Source organism: Martes martes (assembly GCF_963455335.1).
Source record: "Martes martes genome assembly, chromosome: 4".
Lineage (NCBI taxonomy): Eukaryota > Metazoa > Chordata > Mammalia > Carnivora > Mustelidae > Martes > Martes martes.
In genome coordinates this window covers 107,355,093-107,378,569 of record NC_137891.1, presented here as the reverse complement: position 1 = coordinate 107,378,569, position 23,477 = coordinate 107,355,093, and the positions used below count along the sequence as shown (strand labels likewise).

Here is a 23,477-nt window from a genome sequence, read left to right as displayed (position 1 = left end):
GTTTTGGTGGTATTATGCTGGAAATAAACTATATATATATATATATATATATATATATATATATAATGTTATGTTAGAAATAAACTTAAAAAAATTCTTCTATGATAGAATGATTTATTTTTCGCTCATTGGTATAGATTGTATACATTTTTTTTCATTTACTTTTTTTTAGGGGTTGTTGTCATTCCTCAGTGCCCCACTTATTGGTGCTCTTTCTGATGTTTGGGGTCGGAAATCCTTCTTGCTGCTAACAGTATTTTTCACATGTGCCCCAATTCCTTTAATGAAGATCAGCCCATGGTATGTGCATAATCAGATCACAACGATTAAATATCGTTCTCTTCATTGTTTTCTGAATAGTCCTTAATTTCGTTCACCTTTTTGCCATCTTACCTTTTATATAGATTTTAATTTTATTCTTCCAGTATTCTTTGATGCAGATAAGAGGGTCCTTAAAAATAAAGTGGCTAAGTAATAGTTCATAATGATTTTAGAACTAGATACTACTATAGGAAGTGTGTAGACTATTGGCGATAAACTGCTTTTGGATTTCACAGCCCAAAATAATAGTTGCTTAACATCAAGGAAGCTTATTTCTTTCTCCGTATAAAAGAAGTCAGGAGTTGAGCAGTGTAGAGCTGGTTTGGCGGTTCTGGGGAACCAGACCTTTTCTGTCTTTGTGCTCTGCCATTCTCTGCTAGCTCCTCCAATGTCCAGTATGGCTGCCTGAGCTCCAGCTTGTGTCACACTTCAGGCAGCAAGACTCTGGAAGGAATGGCTAAGAAGAGCACACTGCCTTCCTATAAAGAAACTACACAGTTCTCATCCAACCTCTGCTTGTATCTGTCTGGTCAAATTTCAGGCATATGCTCCTCCTTGTTATAAGATGCTAGGCCCATGGCCTCCTTAATTGAAATCAGGATTCTTTCACTTAGGAGGAAGGGAGGGAAAGCTAACAATGAGAATGATTTTCTCAAGGTAATAGAGCCCAGTTTTGTTATAGCTTTATTAATTCTCCTAATGTTCTGTTCCACTGCATATTAATGTTAGTTCTGCATCATAGATGGGCTGTATTTTCCATGGCTATCTAGAAAGACTAAGGGAATATAAGAGCCAGGATCTTCCTCTTGTAGGTTAGACAGATACGATTCTGAAGGCCAAACCCTTGATGAATGCTAATCACTCAAATGAAATCTTATCAGAGGAGTCTAGGCGATGAACAAGAGATTCGCTGTGAAAAACTGTATTAGGAAAAATTTAGTAAGCAATAAAGCCCTAGTGGGATATTTTGAAAGTTCGTTATGATGACACATAATTTTTAAAACTAAACATTCAACATCACAATAGGAATTTTTATTCCTAGCCAGTTATTTTGAAATCATACACACCGAAATGTAGTTTGCTTTTTAAAATAGCTTTTTTCACTCTTTACAGTAATTGTCTATTCTCTGTTTCATTTATGAGTATTGCCACACAGGTTTCTTCTATGTGAAGACTGAAATGTTTGTTTTGCCAACATTTGAAAAGCCAAATATGGCTTATGGAAAAGCATCTGGTTTATAGAGGCATAAAATAAATATAGAGTAACTTGTTTCTCCATTGTACCCACTGAATTTTGTGTTTTGTGTAGTGGTATGGTGGGAAATAGTAATGGATCAATTACAACAGAGTTTAGTTTGTTGTTCTTTTTTTAGTATATGTGCTGCCGAAGCGAGCACTTGTTCTTTTTAGTAAAACCAACAACAAAGCCATTTAACAGCTCAGTAGTTGGGTAAAATATTCACCTGGATATATTGTCTAATTTTAAGTATTCCTGCATAGTAACTGAATTGCTTTTGAAGGGTGACTTCTAAGAGTGTATTTTCCTTTATATCTATGGATTATGATTTATAGAAGAATCCGTGAACTGTCTTAGTAAGCCATTGACTGAAATTCGCTGTTTTTTACTCTAACTCACTTATAGGAATAAAGGAAAGTTACGGTGTAATGGTAATTGTTTTGACGGTTCTTGTCAATTTTTTTTCAATCCTAGGTGGTATTTTGCTGTTATCTCTGTTTCTGGGGTTTTTGCAGTGACTTTCTCCGTGGTATTTGCATATGTGGCAGATATAACCCAAGAACATGAAAGAAGTATGGCTTATGGACTGGTATGTATGTCTATTCTGTTCTTTGTATCTGTGGGAAAATACCTTGTTTTTTAATTATTTCATATTACAAGTGTAAGCCTTTGCATTATAAAATTTATTTCTTCGTATAAAATACATTTCATAATAAAGTCATCAATTACTATCTAATGGATGACTTATATCAAAAGTTTTTTTCGGGGCGCCTGGGTGGCTCAGTGGGTTAAAGCCTTTGCTTCCAGCTCAGGTCATGATCCCAGGGTCCTGGGATCGAGCCCTACGTTGGGCTCTCTGCTCAGCGGGGAGCCTGCTTCCCCCTCTCTCTCTGCCTACCTCTCTGCCTACTTGTGATCTCTGTCTGTCAAATAAATAAAATCTTTAAAAAAAAAAGTTTTTTTCAGTACAAAGCCTTGTAAATTTTGATTTTTTAGTAGTAGTCATATACGTCAGGTTTGAAATTATAGAATATTTTTACCGTATAGAAGTTCTTTTTAAAGAATACTAAAAATTGGGATGCCTGGGTGGTTTAGCTGGTTAAGTATCTGCCTGCAGCTCAGGTCATGATCCTAGGGTCCTGGGATCCAGTCCCACATGGGGCTTCCTGCTCAGCGGGGAGCCTGCTTCTCCCTCTCCCTCTGCTGTTCCGTCCTGCTTGTGTTCTTTCACTCTCCCTCTGACATATAAATAAATAAAATCTTTTAAAAAACTACTAAAAATAAGGAATTATTTAATGTCATGAGTTTTTAAACATTACTAATATTTAATGGCTACTCTAAAATGCAATAGGCTAATGTACAGGTCAGGGATCAGCAGAATGTTTCTGTGAATTTGTGGGCCACATAGAATCTCATTTTGTATCTCTGTGTGTGTGTATTTCTTCAAAAATGTAAGAACCATCCTTAGCTGGATTGACCCAGAGGTGGCAGTTTGCCAATCTCTGAATACTGTTTTGAGAAATTAAGTATTTGGTGGTGGTGTAATCTCTTGTCCATTAAATCTAGGAATAAAAAGGCTAACAGAGACATGATAGTATACAGATCATTATGAGATCGAAGCAGGACAGTGATGAGTGTCAGCAAATATGGGACAAGGATCTTTTGATAAAGAAGGACTGCGTACTATGTCAGCCTGAATCTTAGTTTTACAAGAAACTGTCTTTGATTCAAAGGACATGAAGAATCATGGATTAGTAAGTTTTTAGGGGAAATACCTATTGTGAGAAACTTTTAAAAAAAAACTGATTTCGGTCGTAAACTTAGAACACTAAACAATACGAAGTTGATGATGGCCCTCTTCCCCTCTCCCCACTTGCATGTGTGAGTGCTCCCTGTCTCCAAAATAAATAAATAAAAATCTTTAATTTGCTAAATCTGCCCTAACAAAATACCACCACAATCCAGTTTTAGAACATTTCCATCTGCCCAAAGGCCATCTGCCATCCATCCCCACCCACCTTCCAGGCAACCAATCACCAGTGTACTTTCTGTCTTTGTAGTTTTGCCTTTTTTTTTTTTTTAAGATTTTGTTACTGAGCTCGTGAGTGGGGGGAGGGGCAGCAGGAGAGAGAGAATCTGAAGCAGAGCAGACTCTGCAGTGAGCACGAGTCTGATGTGGGGCTCCATCTCAGCAGCCCTGAGATCTTTACCCGATCCCAAACTAAGAGTCATATGATTTAACCAACTGAACTACCCAGGTGCCCCTGTAGGTTTGCTTTTAATAGAAATTAAACATAAATGAAATAACAGAACATGGTCTTTTCTGTCTGCACTTAGTTATCATCTTTCATTCTTGTTGTTACATTTACCAGTAGTTCCTCTTTTACTTTGGTGTAGTTTTACACTGTATGGGATGTACTCTTTTTGTTCAGCCATTCCCCAGCTGATGGACATTTGGGTCAATAGTGAGATGCTTAAAGTTACTACATTGTTATGTACGTGTCAAATAATTGGCCTTTGGAAGTTGAATTGTTTCTTTTGAGCAGTTATTCATAAAGAGCTAAACATAAGCACTTCTGTGAAGTTAAATCCTCCATCCAGAAGTCAAAAATGGCACAGAGACAGAATAAAGCACAAGGTGGGGAGCAGCTCACGCATGACAACATAATTTCTAATTCTCCAGCACAGAGCCTGGTCTCCGTCAGGTGATACTTGCTGCCATGTCTACTGATTTGCCAGCCATTTTGTCTAATAGGCCAGACACGTCTGGGATTAAGTTATTCCTCCCCCTGTCCTCTTTAATCTGCATCTTCCCCAGACGTATGTGGACTTCCTCAAAGTTTGAGAGAGACATGGTTAGTGATATACTCAGTGCCAAGGACCTGTGATCCTATCCTTCCTAACTCTGCCACCTAAACGATCACCTAGTTCAGTTTTGTACTAGCACTTACACTCTTACTGATGAGAAAGAAGATAAACCTCAAAGTCTTTAAGCTTTATTTCAGCTAGCCTTATGCATCAAGGTAAACATTTATCTCATTTTAATTTTAATATTGGGGAAAAAAAATCACAGTGACAGTGGATTTCCCCAGAGCATTGTTCTTTAGACTTCTTTCAGGCCATTACATATTTTTTTAAGTTAAGAATCTAATTCTTTCCTCTTTTTGCAAAAGATCCAGGTAAGATCCTGGAAAGGGAGAGCGTGGCAGGAGGACTGACGTAAATCTGCATTCTGCAGCTCTGAAGGAGAGTCAGGGTGTGCGGACTAATCTCTTGCTGTCCACTTGGATTTATTGCAGGTTTCAGCAACATTTGCTGCAAGTCTGGTAACCAGCCCCGCAATCGGAGCTTACCTCGGCCGTGTGTACGGGGACAGCTTGGTGGTGGTCCTGGCTACAGCCATAGCGTTGCTGGATATTTGTTTTATCCTTGTTGCTGTGCCAGAGTCTTTGCCCGAGAAGATGCGGCCAGCGTCATGGGGGGCACCCATTTCCTGGGAACAGGCCGACCCTTTTGCGGTAAAAAGTTTACGTTTTTTCCTTCTCTTCGGCAAAAAAAGTGAATGTATGATTCAGTGCGATGTTCATATTTTGTCGTGGATGTTTCTTTGGGGAAAACATCTTGACATATTTTTAAAATATTTTGAAATACTTTTCAGAATAGTTTGGGGAGGATGAAAGACATTTTGAAAAGACAGCTAAGTGTCTGTACACTGCCAGAAGATAACACTGCATATTTTTAAAAACAGTTCAGTGTTTGAGTATAAAACCTTATATCAGTCTTTTTCTTATTCTAGTCCTTAAAAAAAGTGGGCCAAGATTCCATAGTGCTGCTGATCTGCATCACGGTGTTCCTCTCCTACCTACCAGAGGCAGGCCAATACTCCAGCTTCTTTTTATACCTCAGACAGGTAAAATCCTGATGTGCCAAAAGGGACTTTTCTTCCACTGTTTAGTGCCTTCATAACAAAAATATTTCATGTCGAGAGCTGTGATAGCAGAGACTTTTAAATGCCTCCTGTGTTGTAAATAACGGCTCACTGGAGTTTACTTCCTACATAGAGTGGTTGATGCTCCTTAGGCATATCTGTTAAGACTTCGGCTTCTGCAGAAAGATAGAATTATCCTGTCACTGTATGTGGCTTGAGCTTATGTGTTGTCTATAGAAGTGATGGGATGCTTGTAATCCATCTGTCTAGTCCAGTCTCTCAGTCATGGAGGGCATGTATCAGTAAAGCAGCCAGCTCTACTGAGAGCATTTGTTTTTCCTCCTTGACACTAATCTTACCAAGGAGGATCAAGCCTTTATCGATATCCATAAAATCACAAAACAGTGCACTATTTATAACATGGATTCTGAGTGCTTGATAGTGGTCTCAAATTTATGAAACCTAAGTCTAAATTAAGAGACTTAGAATTACTGAATCTAAATTAAGTAGCTATTATTTGTAGTCTGTCGACAGTTGTTACAATTGTGATTCTCAATGAAAGCCAGAGTCTTCCTTTGAAGAATTCTTTGGTTATAAATGAGTTGTGGTTTTTTTTTTCCTGGCCCATTTAATGTTAATATACAAGGACTTGCATCAGTATGGTTTTTGTTGCACTTTTGTCTTTATTAATGTTCCTTTTTCTGGAAACCTTCTAGATAATGAAGTTTTCACCGGAAAGTGTTGCAGCATTTATAGCAGTCCTTGGCATTCTTTCCATTATTGCACAGGTGAGTCTCTTTTTAGTTAGAGTGAGGTGGTAGAGTGTTGCTCCTGGTTGACCATCCCAGTGGGGCCTCAAGGGATACTCAAGTGACATTTTCTTGGTGGAGTCATCAGTGTCAGGAATCTGAGGCTTGTAGGTTCAGAAATTCAGTTTTGTTAAGTGTACTTAGTCTTGATCAGATTTTGGGGATGGGCACATTTTACTCATTATACAGTGTATAAAGCAGAAAGGTGGTTTATTGATTTATACTAGAAAGTACACCTGCATAAAGTAAAAAATTTTATATCAGTCCTCACATATTTATTGAGTACTGCCATGTGTTGGGCCGTGGGGGTGTAGCAGTGAACTGAACTAAATCCCTGCTGTTGTAGAGTTTGCATTCTTGTGGGATAAGATGGAAGCTTCAAAAATATGTCTGCGTAAATGTATCAGGTATAATGAAAACGATAAAGAAAAATGGTGCTGGGGATACAGAGGGACTGAGGATTGGGTGTTATTTTACCTGGAGGGGTTGGGAAGGCCTAGCTGATACTTGGTGACATTTGAGCAGAAACCTGAAGGAGTGAAGAGCAAGCCATGGGATATCGAGAAGAGCATTCTGAGCAGCAGGTACAGAAGTAAAACTCTAAGGAAGGACTGTAGCTGGCACGTGTGAGAAACAGCCAGGGGACAGCATGGCTTTGGCAGAGCAAGCGAGGCAGCGACCTTCAAGAAATTAAGTCAGAGAGGAGGTGCAGGGGGAACCATCAGGTCATCTGGGGCCTCACAGGTTATGATGAGACTTAATGGAAAGATGGGAAGCCGTTAAAGGGTTTTGAGCGGAGGAATGACGTGAAGTACTTACCCTGGAAATGCAGTTGGTAGCCAGTGGTTGGTTGATAAATAAGATATTAATCAACCAGCAATTTGGATTTTCTTAGGAGTATTTCATCTTGGCCTCAAATCTCTTTTCCATGATCAAGTAGTATATTCCGGCGACCAGAATTTTTCTCGAGTCAGTCAGTCTTCTTTCAGTGAATAAAGTCCCACCCATTTCTTCCTCTCTGGCTTGGCTTAGATGTAGATGTAGATGATTTAATCTAACACTCTTTCTTACCTTAGACCTAGTCTTCTAGATTGCAGCTTTCTTTGTTTTATTCTGTTCTTCAGAAAATGAAAGGCAGGGTCCATTTTCTAGGTCTCTTAGATGTTTTACCATCTCTTAGGTGTAGGATTCCTTCTGCAGATCTCATCACTTACGAATTTTTGGTAGGTTTAGTGATAAATTTCAAATTCGAATTTGAAATGGGTATATCTATATATTTGAAATGGGTATATCTATAATATACCCATTGCCCCACACTTGCATTCATATGGCATTGAGTATTAGTACTATTTCTAACTTCCATTTTATTAATTTTTTTAAATTTAAATTCAGTTGAATTTAAATTCAATTAACATATTATTGGTTTCAGAGGTAGAGGTCAGTGATTCATCAGTCTTAAATAATACTTAATATAATACTCCTTATATCATGTTTTCTCCTTAATATCCATTCTAACTCCTATTTTATCTTGAAGCTCCTTAATCAGAAATAACGCATTTATTTTTTTTTTTTAAGATTTTTTATTTATTTATTTGACAGATCACAAGTAGGCAGAGAGGCAGGCAGAGAGAGAAGGGAGGAAGCAGGCTCCCTGCTGAGCAAAGAGCCCGATGCGGGGCTCGATCCCAGGACACTGGGATCATGACCCGAGCCGAAGGCAGCGGCTTTAACCCACTGAGCCACCCAGGCGCCCCAGAAATAACGCATTTAAATGTGCATTTCTGGCTGTCAGAAAAGTGCACTTCAGCTCTGGGGAAAATATATTGTTGCCTATATGTAAAAATAGCTTTTTAAAAAACACCTTTCTGAAGCATATCACCAAGGAAAATGTACAAATAGTAAGAGTTGAGCTTGAGGAATTATCAAATGTTAAACCAACCTTGAATCCTGGGATAAACCCAACCCGGTCATGATGTTTTATCTTTTTCATACATTGCTGAGATTATATTTGGTAATATTTTGTTTAAGATTTAGACGAAGAGAACAAACTAACATTTACTATAATGGCACGTAAGAGACGAGTAGCCGTTTTATATGTCACTGATCATAGAAGCTGCAGATGCCTTAGAAATTCGTGCAGTAACACTGCTGGAGTGATGTAAAGGTGCTTTAGAGGAAATTTTCTCTCTGTTCAGCAGAGGGCACCTAGCACAAAGGGTAGATGATGGAAAACAGGGGCGCTTGGGTTGCTCAGTCATTGAACGCCTCAGGTCATGATCCTAGGGTCCCACAACTAGCTTCCTGCTCCAGGGCTCCCTGCTCAGTGGGAAGCCAGTTTCTCCCTCTTCCACTCCCCCTGCTTGTGTTTCCTCTCTCGCTGTGTCTGTCTCTGTCAAATAAGTCTTTAAAAAAACAAGATGGAAAATAGCTGTGGATACAGGAGGGGGCATGGTTGGGCTTGTGTGTGGAGCGCTCGCATTGCTTGGGAGTGTGGGAGGATATGAGCTGCCAGCTAGCCAGCATTGGACATACAGCAATTGTTATATACACAGTGCACAAGGAGTATGGTCCTTAAGTGACCATTTAGCTTTTGAGGCCTACGTAGAAATACCATTTTTGAGATGAATCACTTTTAAAAAAGTGAGAAAATTAGTTGCACTTCAAAAAACAGGTTAATGGACGTTATGTAGTGTATATAGATAAATTGATCATTATGTTGCTGTCATTATATGAACTAAAATATTAAGTATAATATATAACTCCAAAGGTAAAAGAATTGTCTTGTATTCTCATTTATGTCAAGTATACAGTTGAGAATAACTTGTTGCTTGCCTGCTCGTGTTACTGCTTGCCCGCTCGTGTTACTGCTTGCCCTTGTGCCTTTGTTCCTGCTGGTCTTTCTGCCTCCCCACCCTCCGCTTAAGTGTCCTCTCTCTGAGTTCCCATACTAACTGAGGTATATCTCTGTCATTGTACAGAATACACTGTACTATTGCTTTTACCTCTGTTTATTTTTAATTATTTTTTCTCGGTAGATTGTAGGAAGAGTAGCCTGTGAGTGAGGTCAGGATTATAGCACATTCATCTTGGTCACTGTAGCACCTTGTATTGTGCCCGCAACTCAGTTAAGTGCTAAATTAGAAGCCATTGTTTATTTTTCTGCTTTAACTTTAAAAAGGGCTCCTGGTTGGCTCAGTCGGTAGAGCATGTGACTCTTGGTCCCGAGATTGGGAGTTCGAGCCCCATATGGGGTGTAGAGATTACTTAAAAAAAAACAAGATCTTAAATCGTACATACATACTTACTTTAAAAATTAGTAGTAACCATTTAAAGATTGGGAGGTTATATGAAAATATGTGTATGTAGCTTCTCCCCCCAAATGAGAAGATCTGAAAACATGGACAGACCCACTTTCCAGTGGGAGCCAAATGTTTGCTGTCCCCTCTGGGGCTTTTAGGCCTCATCACTTCTTTGGTGCAGGGTTATTGTTAGACATATTTCCTTCCTCAGTGCTCTTATCTAGTCCTCCATGTGCTGGTGACCTCCTAAGATTTTACCTCTAGGCTGGTCCCTGACTGAGCTCCTGTTTGACACATGTTGGGCATTTAAACTCGACATAACCAAAACTGAAATCTGGATTCCTTCCCTTTAGCACTGCTCACCTCGTTGATGGGCATCACCATGCTCCTGGTTGCTGGGGCCACAACAAACTTTGATGTCATATTTGTGGATTTTTGCCTTTCTTTATCCTTACCATATAGTCAGTCCCTCAGATGGTATTTCCTGTTACCTCTGTCTCCAAAATCCATTCTGAATTGAAGCATCTCTCCCCATCTCTGATACTAGGAGCCAGTTTGAGCTATGGCTGTTGCCTCCATCTGGTCTCCCTATAGTTTATTCGCCACTTGGGAAAGTAATTTTTGTAAAGTGAATTTTTTTTAAGATTTTATTTATTTTAGAGAGAGAGAGAGTGAGTGTGAGCAGGGGGAGGGGCAGAGGGAGAGAGAATTTCAAGCAGACTCCACGCTGAGCAGGGAGCCTATGCAGGGCTTGATCCCACATCCCTGAGATCGTGACCTGAGTCAAAGTCAAGAGTTGGACACTTAACAGACTAAGTAGTACTCAGGCGCCCCTGTAGAGTGAAATTTTAATCCTCTTGTTTAAAATTTACTTTCCTTTGCAACCAGAATAAAACCTGGAATCAACATGACCTCATTGTGTCCCATAATCCCTGTTATTGAATATATTCCAGTTTAGGGCCTTTGCACTTGCAGTTACCACTTGTTGGAGTATTCTGATCCCCGAGATACTCACGTAGCCACCTCCCTCCGCATTCAGGTGTCACCTCAGAAAGGCTTTCTCTGGCCATCCTGGTTCAAGCAACACCTCTATTCCACTGCCCCATTTCATCTTTTTCCGTAGCAGCTACAACCTGCAATGATCTTTCTAAACCAGTGCACTTACGTCCATCTTCCGTCCCAGATGAGGTATTTTGTTTGCTGACCAGTACTTTGACCTATTCTCTGACCCTTGGGTCAGTTCCCTTAGACCTAGCATAGCAGTGGGATATAGTAGGAACTTGGCATATATTCGCTTAACGGACCAAAACTGATGTCAGTTAACTGTTAACTAGCTATATACACCTTGGTTAAATTAGTTATTTAACCTTTGGGACAAAATGAGTTACACTGAATTAAGGGACACCAAATAATTTTTCTTGTCTAGCACACTGTATACACTAAGTAATTTATCCCATTATTGAGACTATTTTGACATACTTAAAAATCACGTTTTTTATAAATACTAAGAACATACAGTAGCTGCTAGGGATACAAAGCTACAGATATTAAGGAAGTTCCTGCCTTTCGGGAGAAAATCAGTGTTCTCAGTTAGGATGTCCTGTATACAGGAAGTTTTTCTTTGCTAACTGCTTACTCGGGTTGAGTTCCCTTTTGTGGTTGTGGTTGTTGAGAAGAACGGAATCCAGCAAGGTTCCATACCTTGTGGAACTCTTACACTAGCTAGTGGGGGGGTTTTTTTGTTTTTTTGTTTTTTTTTAATTTTTTTTTTTATATATTTATCCGACAGAGAGAGATCACAGGTAGGCAGACAGGCAGGCAGAGAGAGAGAGGGAAGCAGGCTCCCTGCTTAGCAGAAAGCCCGATGCGGGACTCGATCCCAGGACCCTGAGACCATGACCTGAGCTGAAGGCAGCGGCCCAACCCACCAAGCCACCCAGGCGCCCCTAGCTAGTGTTTTAAGGGGAAATCGGAGAGAAGAAATCTAGGAGTCTTAATTGTTCAAGAACTCCTACAGGGCTCTTCATTTGCTTTCCACTGGCTTGTGATTTTATCGGATTAAGCCCTTAAATGGTTATTTCAATTTAGAGAATTTTGTTTATTTTAAAGCTTTTATTTTTTCGGGAGTGTGAGCATGAGTGGGGGTGGGGGGGGCGGGGGAGAGGGAGAAGCAGACACCCTGCTAAGCGGGAGCCCAATGTGGGGCTTGATCCCAGAACTCCTGGATCGCCTGAGCTGAAGGAAGATCTTAACTGAGCCACCAGGCACCCTCAATTTAAAGAATTTATTTTTCTTTAAAAGTTTGTTTATTTGACAGAGTGCACAAGCAGGGGGGAGCAGTAGGCAGAGGGAGATACAAATTTTTAAAAAAGATATAAAATTTTTTTCTAAAAATAGCAATAAATACTTTCTCATGTCCCCAAATCATTGCTGGATTTCTGTTCGCTTTGAAAGAAAAGAAAACCCATTCAACCCATAATATTGTTTACTAAACACCTGCAGTGTGCCAAGCACTGTGCTAAGCATTTTGTAAATACCTCCTCTAACCTACACGACAGAGTTTTGAAGTAGGTACTCTTCGTTGCCATTTTATAAGAGACAGAACTATTTCAGTGTGAAGTAACTTGCCCAGGGTCACATAGTTAGAGCCAAGATCGTGATCCAGGCTGTTTTTCCAAAGGCTTCATTCCTACACTGTATGTTTCTCAAATCACACTTATTACACCTGTTTACTGTTTGTAAAAGCATCATGCTTTCAGCAGTAATTTAGTTGAAAGATGGAGAGTAATTCTTGTACCATTTCAGTTTTGCTTAGTGGGAGGATAAGCATTTGGGATTAACTTGGACCCGTAAAAACTTCTAAAGCAGTTACATAACCGGGATCCCCAAATCATCTGTTCAGACCTTTTGATGCTACTGCTTACAATTTCTGATTTAAGCAGTCAGTAGAAATGTACTGAATAGAAAGTTTAACTTTTCTGTTTTCACTTTTCTTCTTCCCTGGATCTGGATCTGTGTCAGCAAAGGGACCTTTCATTTGCTCTGTATGACCTGGAGTAATAGTCTCAAGATATATTCAGGGCAACTGCTAAAAATGCCAAAATGTAGAAAAGTGGTAGTCCTTTTATATTACAGATTGAAGGATGTCATCAAGTATTTTTTATTTTTATTTTTAAAAAGTTCTTTCCTGATAAACCATTCCATTCTGGTTTTTCTTCTTTTCTAGACCATAGTCTTGAGTTTACTTATGCGGTCAATTGGAAATAAGAACACCATTTTATTGGGTCTGGGATTTCAAATATTACAGCTGGCATGGTATGGCTTTGGTTCAGAACCTTGGTAGGTATATTTTAATTTTTAAAATTTTGATATTTGCCCTTTTTTTTCCAACTTTGTTGAGGTATAACTGACAGACTTTTTAAAAGATTTTTATTTTAGAGAGGAAAGAGCATGAGCATACACGTGAGTGAGGGAGGGGCAGGGGGAGAGGGAGAATCCCCAGTGGATTCCCTGCTGAGTAGAGAGCCTGGGGGGTTTGGGGGGGTCAATCCCAGGACCCTGAAGCAAAATCAAGTTGGACACCCCACCAACTGAGCCATGTGGGTGCCCCTAATTGACAGACTTTTATTTGCTTCTCCTCTAAGGCTTATTATTAGATTTTAGTCCATCTCCTACTATGCCTTTTTTCTCTCAATATAGATTTCTCACTTGTGTATTTGTATATTCTAGAATGGCTTGAGGGTAGAGGGGTGTGACATTTTCTATGTAACAGATTTTTTTAATGAGATTCGTTTTAAATCTCTAATGAGCATGTAATATGTATCAGTCTGTCATTAGGATAAAACATGTAATCTTAAAGCAGCAAAGCCCTGAAAGCTAGTGTCATTTACCTTCTTTTTCTGGTTAGAAAAAAACATGTGACATCAGTGATCATTACTGATGACAGACCAGAAGTTCATTGAGAAAGCCCTATTGTTTTGGCCCCAGCTTCCTGTCAGAGAGAAGGCTGTTTCCTTTTCTTGCCAGTCTGGTGGCCTGCAGGGTGATGGCTGTAGTGAGGTCAAGGTTGGGCTGCACAGGTGCACCTTGATGCTCAGGATGATGGGACTGAACTCGGTTCACTCAGGTTTCATTCCCCCAAACATACTACCTCTGTTTGGTTCGAATAGGAGTAAGCATCAAGAGTGGTTTTGTTTTGTTTTGTTTTGTTTTAAAGATTTTATTTAATTTAACAGAGAGAGAGAGCGAGAGCAGGAACACAAGCAGGGAGAGTGGGAGAGGGAGAACGGGCTCCCCGCCAAGCAGGGAGCCCGATGTGGGGCTTGATCCCAGGACTCTGGGATCATGACCTCAGCCGAAGGCGGACGCTTAACTGAGCCCCCCAGGTACCCCAAGAATATGTTTTGATGGATGTTTTGTTTTCCAGACTAGTTTTTATGAAGAGGTACTCACAATTTTAATGATCTAAAACACTTATTTCAAGTTTCAAGCCCAGAACATCCAAGGCTTAGGTCAGCTCAGTAGCTTCACACTGAAGCACAAGTCTGCGGGAACACAGCCTGCAGAGTCTTACTGGCTGGGGAAACACGTAATGCTGTTTCTGTATGTGTATCGTGTGGTATTCTCAATGCTCTCCATCCCCACCCGCTGCTCAGACCTTAGAGTGACTTGCCCAGAGTCACACAGGAAGGAAGGAATAGACCCAAGTACAGTTCTCCTTTTCCTTGTACCACAGCCACTTTGCAGTAACAATAACTTGAATTCAAGTGTATATTTTGACTGACAGGTGCAGTGAAGAATATATTTTTGTTTTGCTGCTTTTGGTTACAGGATGATGTGGGCTGCTGGGGCGGTGGCGGCCATGTCTAGCATTACCTTTCCAGCAGTCAGTGCCCTTGTTTCACGAACTGCCGATGCTGATCAACAAGGTGAGTTGACAAGAACCCATGATAATTATTTCAAAGCACAGAATACTCAGATCCTATTTTCTATCTCCTTCCTCAGTACGGGATCGTAAGTTTATCTTCAAAGTAAAGAATTTAAAATTGCTTTCACTGTTAAGAGGAAAAGCAGATTCCAAGGTATTGTCCTTCGGTGGATATCTGTAACCACTGTCTCTCACTCTGACTACGTGGCCCTACTTGTTCTTCCGCTAGAAAATCTAGTGATGTAGGCTGGCCACCTTATGTTCACTATTATGTGTTTGCTATGATGTGCTAGACATCCTGGGCTTAAGTAACCCTTTTATTTAAATCTTAGGTTTCAGTCATCTAAAGACCATAGAAAACATTTTTTATCTTACAGTTTTGTGATAGGAACATTTAATTCTCAAAATGCTAACAGATAATTCTTTGAAAAGGATGTGTTTTCTCTAGTCATAAGGGGAAAAAGGGGTGTCACAAAAGAGGGGCAGCAATCACGTGGTTGATTAAGTGAGGAAGGAAAGGCCTATGGCCAAAGCAAATTGCGTTTTAAATTTGAGAAGAGATTGCAGAGGAAAGCAAAACTCAAACTCTGTATTTGACTCAGAGGGTCTTGAGTAGCTGCTTAGGGGCAGGTTTTTTCTTTTTAACAGCTATGATTGTGAACTTATGCCTGATTTTTAGCCAGGGATGTTTTAAAGGGAAATAAAGTGCTTTTGCCCACTTGCTTAAACGAGACCTATGTTTGGGTTGGGTCTATCTGATCTTACATTTGTATCAGATAGCTTACTTTGTAGAGCTCATGGCTTCTAAGTACTTTGTTAATGCCATCTTGGTAAATTGCTAGTGTCTGATGAGAACTTTGGTTTTAGATTGACTTTGTACTGGTTCTGGGGCAGGAAAAAATAAACGGTGCATTACATAATTTATGTAAACAATTTAGGTGTTGTTCAAGGAATGATAACAGGAATTCGAGGACTGTGCAATGGTCTGGGACCAGCTCTTTATGGATTCATTTTCTACATATTCCATGTGGAACTTAAAGAACTGCCAATGACAGGAACAGACTTGGGAACAAACACAAGCCCACAGCACCATTTCGAACAGGTAATTCTTCATTCACCTGATAAAAATACAGTTCTTTTGGCTGGGTTGAAAGACAAATGGTTTTTGGTCACCCAAGCTTTTTTTTTTTTTAAAGATTTTATTTATTTATTTGACAGAGAGAGATCACAAGTAGGCAGAGAGAGAGAGAGGAAGGGAAGCAGGCTCCCTGCTGAGCAGAGAGCCCAATGCGGAGCTCGATCCCAGGACCCTGAGATCATGACCTGAGCAGAAGGCAGAGGCTTAACCCACTGAGCCGCCCGGTCACCCAAGCTTTTATGTGAGATTATTTTAGATCTACAGCACTTAAAAACCAAAGCCGAAGGGACTGTGTTCCCCTGTATACCTCTTTTTGAAATTGGCTGTACATACCTTTCCCCTCGTCAATTTAGGAATTACCAAACTGTTCTAGTTCGTGATGTTACACCCCATGGCATGGTTAATAGCCACCGGTCTGTACCGCTGTCTCGTCGGGGAGGTGTGTGCTGCACGAGGTCCCCCGGTGAGGCCTGCCTTCTGTAGCAAATGGCAGTTAGGTGCTGATTCACATCTTTGTTCACTTGTTTGCTGTACTTTCCCTCCTTACAACTGAAAACATTAACGGCAGACATCGTATCTTTAGCCAATACAAACAGCTTATCAGTTTCTGGCTTGTTTAGCAGAGCAGCCGAAAGTGCTTTTAAATAAAAATGAATGTTTGTTTGTAGGCTATACACAGGTTAAACTGGCTGTGCAAGTTTTTGTTAAGAATGAACATATATGGGCTAAAACAAAAGCCTTTTGATTCTTAGGTAACAGCATTAGCTGTGTTTCCCTCACTTAACAGTTACTAGAGAATGTAGTTTGCTTTTGTAAACAAAGAAAACGGTTATTGATTCCACTACTGTGGTTAACGTAGCGTATGCTACTTAATTTTACTTTTGAGATCTTCCTGTTGAACTGAGGTGAAGGCTCATGAGCCGTATGATGTGTTCAGATTCTGTGCTGCAGGTGACAGTCTATTTTTGCATAGGCTGTTTTTGAAAAACTCTTGTGGCTCTGATCCTTGGGTCAGCTGTTATCCTCAGAATTTTATAGTGAGAGTACGATAGTGTCCCTTTCTCCTGAAAAGCAAATGCATTTTCTAACTACGGCTCTGAAGAAAGAGAGAAGACCCTGGCTTATAATTCATAGCAATCTGATTATTAAAAGATAAGCAGTTTCTTAAGAGCGGAGATTTCGGCGCAAAAGTCCTAATTATCTTTTTCTTTCCCAGAATTCGATCATCCCTGGCCCCCCCTTCCTCTTTGGAGCCTGTTCAGTACTGCTGGCTCTGCTTGTTGCCTTGTTTATTCCAGAACATACCAATTTAAGCTTACGGTCCAGCAGTTGGAGAAAGCACTGTGGCGGTCACAGCCATCCTCATAGTACACAAGCGCCAGGAGAGGCCAAAGAACCTTTACTCCAGGACACAAATGTGTGATGACCGAAATCAGGAAGACTTTTCTATCACACCCAGGTCTTAGTTTTCACCTGTAGTTCTGGATGTACATTCCATTTCCATCTACAATGTACTTTAAGGTTGTCTTAAGAAATGTATCTGCATGAACTCCGTGGGAACTAAAGAAAGAACCAGAACCGGACAGTTTTCCAAAGATGTTACAATTTCTTTTGAAAAGAAACCTTTTGTTTATTAGCACCAATTTCTTGCCACTAGCTTTTGTTTTATTATACATCCTTTAATTAAAAACTATATACGTACCTTCTTAGATACTAGCAACGTCTCTGCTACCATTTCCTTCAGGTGTTGAGCTTTAACTCTATGCTGACTCACGAGCGAGACAGAGTAGGTAGTACGGTTATGGACCTGTTCGTTTTTAACATTGTAAAATCTTGGGTCAAATAATTCAAAGCCTTAATGCAGATGCACTAAAGTAAAGAAATGGTAAATGAATTGTTTGCATTAAAAAAAAAAAAAACTAAGAAAATTGTACTAAATCTGAATCATGTTTCAAGCTTGTTTGTAGTAATTTTATTTTAAACATTCACCACTGTTTTTGAAATGAGAAAATATCAGCCATTTAGAATTTAAATTGGGGTAGAGTCTGTAAATCTAAACGCTGGCTCGGGTTTGTTCCCCAGCTACTTATACCACTATTCTTTTAATGTTTGCATAATCACAAGAACCTCAACACTTGAATACATAATCTAAAAATTATATAGTAAAGCTGGTAGCCTTGAAAATGTCAATGTGATATCTATATGTAGATAAATATATATAGTGGCCTTTCAGGACTGTCACAGTAACACTTTATTTACAGAGCTAATGTTTGTCCTAAATTTTCAGGACTCTAGAAGAGAGCTTTATACAATTACTGATGTGAATTTCTCTAAAGTGTATATTTTTGTGTCCAGTTATATTATTTAAAAAGTGTTACTTTGTAAAAATTGTACATAAAGTATTGTATAGTTTACACTGTTTTCATCTTGTGTGTGGTTATTGCTCAATGCTTTTTAAACTTGGAACATTCACTATGGTTAAATAAGGTCTTAAAAGAAATGTAAATATTCTGTTAATAAAATTAAATATTTTAATGATTTTTTTTTTTTAAAAGAAAGTCTTGATCTGTGATTCCCTTTAAGGTCTGTTGGCTTTATTTGTTACCATAATCATTTTTACAGTAACAAATCAAAGCTTTACACCATCTTCCTTTTAATCCCTTTCTCCCCCCTCACTACAAAATACTCCCATAGGAAGACAAAAGAAATGGAAACTTAGTCCGTAAATTAAATGGAAGTACTTATATTCTAAGCATCGTCAACAGCTGCAGATCAATGCTGTTTATTTTATATACACATCATACTCCATAAATACTTTATTAACAAAGCTCAGTTTATAGAAATATGTTAAGTGCAACCTTGTGATTATTAACACATGTACAGCTGTACACTGCAAAACAATTTCAAATAAAAAAGAACTACCTGTATGCCCTAAATCCCATCCAAACCCTGTCATGTTTTTATATATTACATAATATTTACAGGAAAGATTCTAATATCACCAAGAGGCTACTTTCTAAATTTTTAAATGCTTTCAAGTTACTGTAACCAAGTATTCTTACTAATACTCATACAGTATATTGAAATGACAAGTCATATATAAAAGTCACTACCCAGTAATGGTTACTAAATTTTTTAGAATAAATCCCCTAGTTAAGACTGCTTGCAACTACCAGCACAGTTTCAAAGTTATCACAGGACTCAATTTTGTAGCTTCAGAAAAATATGACCAAATACTAGATTCTTTGTCTTACCATAAACCTAATAACATTGATATTAATATATTGAATTCTCTTTCCTAATCTATGTAGTAAGGTCCTTGAAAATAGTTTTTTAAATATCACATGAGCATTAGCAATCCTTGTAAACAAAAATTGATTTATACATTTCATAAGACAATGCTACTCTGTATTGGGTGGTTGGTCATCAGTAAGAAAACAAAATGGGACCCTTCGAGTCTGGGTGAAATTTTAGAACCTAATTTTTTTCCAAATAATTCTTACTTGAAACTGGGTTGGTTACAAAGAAGAGAAAAAAATTGTAACTTCTAGCAGTTGCTCACTTTGCCTACCTTATTAAGCAAACATTAAAATGAGCTGATAGTATAAAAAACAATGAATATTCATGATGCTCTTAAAGTACTTTGTAATGTACTACTTTTTAAAACATTCCACTAATACGGATTTAACTGAATAACAAACTAATAAAACTCCAAATGAGAGAAAAACTGGGTAAGTATAGATTTCCAGGAAGCATTAAAATCCTACAAACTTTGCAGCTCAAAGCACTTTATACTTAATCAGGTTATATAATACACTGTCCAAATTATTTTTCTAATTTATCAAAATTATCAGAATTAGACTTGTTTAATAGCTAATTTAAAGATGCTGCAAGGGAAGTATTTACTTGCTATGAAGGATTAATTTCATTCATTGAAGGTAATTTTAGGATTTCCCCTTTATTGTAAATATCAATAATATAGGTATCTTTGGAGATAATCATTTTCCCTCATAATTTTCAGTTGTCAAACTTAAAACTTTTATTTTACCAATGGAAATGATAAAATGAATTAGTGACATTCTTTGGTTTCATATTCTATCTGAGCAGGTTTTCATTTACCCAGATCCTCAATGACTAGAATGTCCCTTATGAGGATCAACTCTTCCTTCAGAAATTGAGAATTCCTAAGGATTCATTTAATAAAATTCATACTATTATTCTATCAAACACCATGTTCACAAACTAAAAAGCGTCATTTACTCAGAATCTTCACTCCGAATCCCCCAAGTACAAACTGGCTCCTCTAGCTTGCCGTGGAACAACAGCAGGAGTTAAAAAGGATCCAAACAATCTAATACAGTAAGCTCAAGTAAACTTTGAAACTTGCTGACTTAGAATTTTGATCTATGCTGCTCATACATTTTTAAACCATGGGATTTATAAATTTCAATAAAAAGTCAAAGACAACACTAGCATTAACTGTTTGTTAACTGCCCAGGGAAATACGCTGAAGATGCAGAAGGGAGCACTGCAGGTTTGGAAGATGTCTGTAATGCTCCTAAAGTGCCATCTTTTTGATGGTCTGCAAATGAGGACAAAAAAAGATTATTTGTATTCACTTAGTTCTATATAAAATATAGTCAATTAAACCACTGTCAAATCCATTTCAGAACTGTCCTCTCACCTGGATTATTGAACAGGTTTTGGCTGAGCCCACGTAAAGGAATGCTGTCTTCCCTTTTCTTTAGGTATTTGGATTCCAGCCCTACATTTGCACCACTTGAAAGGAAAATGGTATTTATTTTAACATTTATTTTCACTTGAGATAAACCATCAACATTAACTGTTAATCTACAGACAAACACATACTATATATAAAAGAATCTAACTATGTTCATAGCTTTGTTCAAAACAAGTCATTCTTCACTGGTTTCTTAAGCAAGCAGTTTATCCATAAGCCAAAGTACCCTTCCCAGTGAACAGCAGACTATAATAAATAACACTAATAAGTCGAAGAGCTAAGATAAAGAATATGGGGAACTAAAAACTCTAGTACTATGAAACCATAAAACAATAATGCATAAGTGATACATGCTGAGTGAAAACACATGTTCATGCTTCAAGAGTATCATTTAACCATTTCTATCTCGTATTTAAAATGAGTAAGGGGCACCTGGTTGGTTCAGCTAGTTAAGCCTCTGAATCCATCTCAGCTCAGGTCTCAATCTCAGGGTTGTGAGTTCAAGCCCTGCATTGGGTTTCACACTAGGCAGGGAGCCTACTTTAAAAAAATAGTAATTAAAGAGTAAAATTTTTCCTTTGCCAAAAGCTCTTCAGAACTTTATAGTACTTCAAAGATGTCATTAATATGCACTATTAAAATTAATAAATAATGAATTCTAGTCAGATGAATACAAATACAAAAGTTTAGAAAAATATGGAGGCATTTACATTGTTGTATTTTCCCCCTTCTACCACCATACTCCTTTTTTCTAAAACTGTCCAGTGTCAAGTTTCTCTAATAGTTCCATGGTACAAGAGTTTAAAGGCACTTGTAAAACAATGTACATTCTTAAAATTAAGTGGTTTTTTTCCAATTTTCAGAAAAGAATTAGGTAGGTGAATAGGTATTTCCTTCAATTTTAACTTTTTTTTTTTTAACTTTTGATACCCATTGCCACTTTTTCCTGACAACAAATACAGGAAAAAGCCAATCACAAACAAAAAACACTCAAAATAGCTGAACAGTCCTAATTTTATTTACTTTTTTTAAAGATTTTATTTATCCACCCGACAGAGAACACAAGTAGGCGGAGAAGCAGGCAGAGAGAGAGAAGGAAGCAGGCTCCCTGCTGAGCAGAGAGCCTGACGCGGGGCTCCATCCCAGGACGCCGAGACCATGACCCGAGCCGAAGGCAGAGGCTTCAACCCACTGAGCCACCCAGGCACCCCATGAACAGTCCTAATTTTAGGGACACATGATTATGTTTGATTTTTGTACCACAAATATGATATTTTCTGCAAGTAAAATTGTGCTTGGTGTGTATGACAGAGTTAAATATATAAACATGGTGTTCTACCATTAACAGGGATTACAGATGCTGGTGCCTCTTAAACAAGTGTAAGATTAAATATAACACATACATTTCAAGATTTCAAAGAATTCTTTTTTTGAGAGGCTCCCAAACTTTTGTAATATTCATATCGGTGCCAGTTTTGCAGAAGCCAATGAATGAGAGCCAGAGAAATGGCATAAGAAGCCTCTTTGAACTGTTAGTAATTTATTCCGCAATATACTTGAATGATGCTAGCTCATGGTAATGAGTGCCAGCAGACAGGTCTTAAAGTGATTAATTTTTAAGAAGCATAATGATAAGAAAAAAATAGTATAAACATGTATAGACTACCAGTGAGACTACCCAGATAGACAAGTTTTCATGAACTGTTTAATTTAGTCACAACTCACTAACAGAACAAACCTCACTATGTAAAACCTATGTAAGAGCTAAAAAATAGGAAGGGATTTCTGAGTAGGGAGAATACGTCATAAAATTAAAGCTTATTTTGGTAGGTATGGGACAATCTCACAAGCCTTATTCTTAGCAAAGAATTCTAGCAGTTTATAATATAATAGGTGACTCCTGGGGTGCCTGGGTGGCTCATTCGGTTAAGGGTAATACTTTTTGTTCTGGCTCAGGTCATGATCTGAGGGTCCTGAGATTGAGCCTTTGGACTCCACACTCAGCAGGAAGTCAGCTTCTCTCTCTCTCCTTCTGTCCCTCCCTTTGCTCGTGCGTTCTCTCTTTCTAAAATAAATAAATCTTTAAAATATAAATAAAATTAAAATAGCTGGCTTCTCAGAGTACTTTACACTGGAAGCATTAATTCAGAAAAACGGAGAGCTTTCAGAGGCAGACACAGCCATACAAGAAAACAAAAACAAAACCACACTAAATAGAGTTAAAAAGATTTCTATGTACTTGCCCCAAAGCAGATGAAAGGTGGTTCAAGTATGCAGGAAAGTCGCTCTTAAAAAATAAATTTTTACTGTATGTTTAACTGTCTCTTACAGTTTAAAAAAATATGGGAAATCTCTTTCTTATAGATCAAAAGAACTCCACTTCAATCCCACTGATCAGCAACTTAAAATGTCACAATAAGTGGGCATCAAAGCTTTCAAGCATGGATAAACAAAATTGCAAACATTAAATTTTATGCCAAGAAGTACTTACTTTTCCTTATCAGTTGAGCAAGGCATACTAACAGTTGTTCCTGACTGAACTTCTCCTAGTGGTGTATTTGGTTTTGTAAACTGCAAGTTAAACTGGACCTGTAAAGATGGAAAACACATCATGTAACCCAATTAGTGAGAACCGAGAAAGTTCCATATGGAGACAGGTGGTTCCATTTTTTTTTTCTGATAAATCTAGACTACAGAAGAACAGTTTCAACACGAATTTTATAACACAAGCACATTTTCTTGAGAAGATTTAACAACAAAAAAATCTTCTTTCTCCTTGTCAAGAACATTCCTGTGATAGAAGCAAGATGAACAGCATAAAATGATTCTCTTAACAATTATTTTGAGGGGCACCTAGGTGGCTCAGTGGGTTAAGTCTCCACCTTCAGCTCAGGTCATGGTCCCAGGGTTCTGGGATCGAACCCCGCATCAAGCTCCGGCTCAGCGTGGAGCCTGCTTCCCCTGCCCCTGCCACCTGCCTCTCTGCCCACTTGTGATCTCTGTCAAATAAATAAATAAAAACCTTTTAAAAAATTATTTTGAAAAAAATATTATTTTGAAACAAAACAAACGTTAAT

At 38.4% G+C, this 23,477-nt stretch overlaps 2 protein-coding genes across 3 annotated transcripts in view; one reads left to right on the top strand and one right to left on the bottom strand.

Annotated features, from left to right (window-relative positions):
* Positions 1–18,201, top strand: part of MFSD14A (major facilitator superfamily domain containing 14A) — a 42,720-nt gene extending 24,519 nt beyond the window's left edge. The window contains exons 4-12 of one of the 2 annotated variants that reach the window (XM_080801152.1): positions 173–300; positions 2,033–2,147; positions 4,858–5,076; positions 5,355–5,468; positions 6,203–6,274; positions 12,821–12,933; positions 14,425–14,522; positions 15,460–15,623; positions 16,876–18,201. In XM_080801152.1, coding sequence (XP_080657278.1) covers positions 173–300; positions 2,033–2,147; positions 4,858–5,076; positions 5,355–5,468; positions 6,203–6,274; positions 12,821–12,933; positions 14,425–14,522; positions 15,460–15,623; positions 16,876–17,082 — 1,230 coding nt within the window. In that variant the 3' untranslated portion in view covers positions 17,083–18,201. The remainder of the gene's footprint in view (positions 1–172; positions 301–2,032; positions 2,148–4,857; positions 5,077–5,354; positions 5,469–6,202; positions 6,275–12,820; positions 12,934–14,424; positions 14,523–15,459; positions 15,624–16,875) is intronic. The other variant, XM_080801153.1, reaches the window with a different exon arrangement.
* Positions 18,202–18,402: 201 nt separating this feature from the next.
* The window catches only part of SASS6 (SAS-6 centriolar assembly protein), a 43,648-nt gene continuing 38,573 nt past the window's right edge, over positions 18,403–23,477 (bottom strand). The window contains exons 15-17 of the mRNA XM_080801151.1: positions 22,892–22,989; positions 20,344–20,438; positions 18,403–20,241 (exon numbers count right to left, since the gene is read on the bottom strand). Of these exons, the coding sequence (XP_080657277.1) occupies positions 20,135–20,241; positions 20,344–20,438; positions 22,892–22,989 (300 nt within the window). The 3' untranslated portion in view covers positions 18,403–20,134. The remainder of the gene's footprint in view (positions 20,242–20,343; positions 20,439–22,891; positions 22,990–23,477) is intronic.